The following is a 1,819-nucleotide window of genomic DNA, read 5'->3' as shown; positions in this document are numbered from 1 at the left end:
CTATTGTGTCCCGTGTGTCGGGTTTCACCCTGGCTGCGATGACAGCCGTTAATCGCTGTAGTTTGTCGCTGCCCGTGTGTCGAGCCCTTTAGACCCAGTTATATGTTGCTCTCCCAGTCTAAGACCCAGTTCTATGTTGGACTCCTGGTCTAAGACCCAGTTCTATGGCCCTTATCTCAACAACCTCATTCTGCAGAGGTCTTTATGTTTCAGAGCCAGTGTCAGACATGTGGACAGAAACAAAGGTTACCATGCAAGATGAGGGGCAAACCGGTCGGACAGCAGGTTTGAGACGTCGACGAAAAAATTCACCCAGRTTTTTATAATGATGTAAATCCTCTACTGCTGCCTCCTGGTGGACAAACATGAGAAAACAAAACTAGTAAAAAAAAACAAACAAATAATAAGCAGAACAGGTAGAATTTAGCTGATTCTGGGTCCAGACCTGCATGTTGACCCCAAATGTCCAAATATAGAGAGAATAGATGGGTTTACGAAGCCATTTAGGGAGGTTCAACCCGTTCAGACGTCCCCAGGTGCGAGAGAGGAGTCGAGTTGGGAAGGAGTGGTACAGCGCAACCTTCAGGAGAAAAAACAAACTAGAGCTTTACAATCATCTGGTTTCAGGAAAAAATATAAACTGAAAAGAATAAAATTAGTTTGGTTTTCAGCATCAGAGAGCAATAGGTCAAAGGTCACAGTTTGGTATTGTTTGTGGTCCTACAGGTCAGAGTTTGGTCCTGTTTGTGGTCCTACAGGTCAGAGTCTGGTCCTGTTTGTGGTCCTACAGGTCAGAGTCTGGTCCTGTTTGTGGTCCTAAAGGTCAGAGTCTGGTCTTGTTTGGTCAGCATCTGGTTCTGGTCCTAGTTCTGGTTTTAGATGGCAGAAAACTGATTGACAGGATTTTAAACAAGCCTTCCACTCACTTTCCCAACGTCCAATCAGTATGAGTTGTTGCTGCAGCTGATCTTACCCGGTTGGCTAGTGGCCGCAGGGTGTTGACAGACAGAATGAAGCCAAGGAAGGCGATTGGCCGGCGGTGCCAGGGTATGTGGTGATAGACACCATTACTGAGCGTGCTCAAACGATGACGAAGAGCCAACCGAGGTACCCGAAGCCTAATCATGACATTTAACCAGAATGTGAAGATGTGGTGTCACCAAATAAAAAAACAAACACTTAAAATACAACAAAATGACAACTAAACTACAAGACATCACAGGTGTACAGGTGCAGGGTGGGCAGGGCTTTTGAGAGAGGTGGAGGAGAAATTACTACAGCAGCAGAATGGCTTCCAGCTCAGTGATTTTCAAAGTGAGGGCCACTCGCCAGGGGGCACTAGGAGGGCCTCAGACAGCTGGGGGGGTTAGGAGGGAGCAGCACACGACACTGATAGGACAACCTCCTGTCTCTGATTKGCTGTTTCTGACCAGGAGTATTAGAGTATTGTGTTTCTGCACTGGGTGGAGCCAGAGGAGCCAGAACCTGAGGCATGGGTAAAAACGGTTTGGGAAGCCATGTTCTAGTTGCTAACATTTCACTAGCATCAGAAGAAACAAGAAGGCAACTGAATCATCATCCATCATGAAGTTGAAACTATTTAGGAAAAACAGGCACAAAATTCTGACCAATGAGAGAGCGGCGCCGGATGTGTTGCTGTCAGCTGCTAGCTAGCTGGGTTAAGGCTCCTGCATACTCGCTCCGAACCGCCTAAATGGGTTGGGATTGTTGCAGTTTCATGAGAAAAATTGTGCAGTCCTGTTTGCATTGTCGACATTTCAGCAGCTTCTTGATACAACCGGCTGGCAGAACATACCCC

The 1,819-nt window shown here is 46.9% G+C and overlaps 1 protein-coding gene across 1 annotated transcript in view; it reads right to left on the bottom strand.

The window, feature by feature from the left end:
* Window positions 1-1,819, bottom strand: part of pisd (phosphatidylserine decarboxylase) — a gene marked incomplete at its 5' end in the record, with an annotated part of 15,678 nt that overhangs the window by 3,694 nt on the left and 10,165 nt on the right. Inside the window, 2 exon segments of the mRNA XM_014031279.1 lie at window positions 251-352; window positions 446-580. Coding sequence (XP_013886733.1) covers window positions 251-352; window positions 446-580 — 237 coding nt within the window.

Source organism: Austrofundulus limnaeus, unplaced genomic scaffold (assembly GCF_001266775.1).
Source record: "Austrofundulus limnaeus strain Quisiro unplaced genomic scaffold, Austrofundulus_limnaeus-1.0 Scaffold1215, whole genome shotgun sequence".
Taxonomy (NCBI): Eukaryota; Metazoa; Chordata; class Actinopteri; order Cyprinodontiformes; family Rivulidae; genus Austrofundulus; species Austrofundulus limnaeus.
This window is presented reverse-complemented; position numbering and strand designations above follow the sequence as displayed.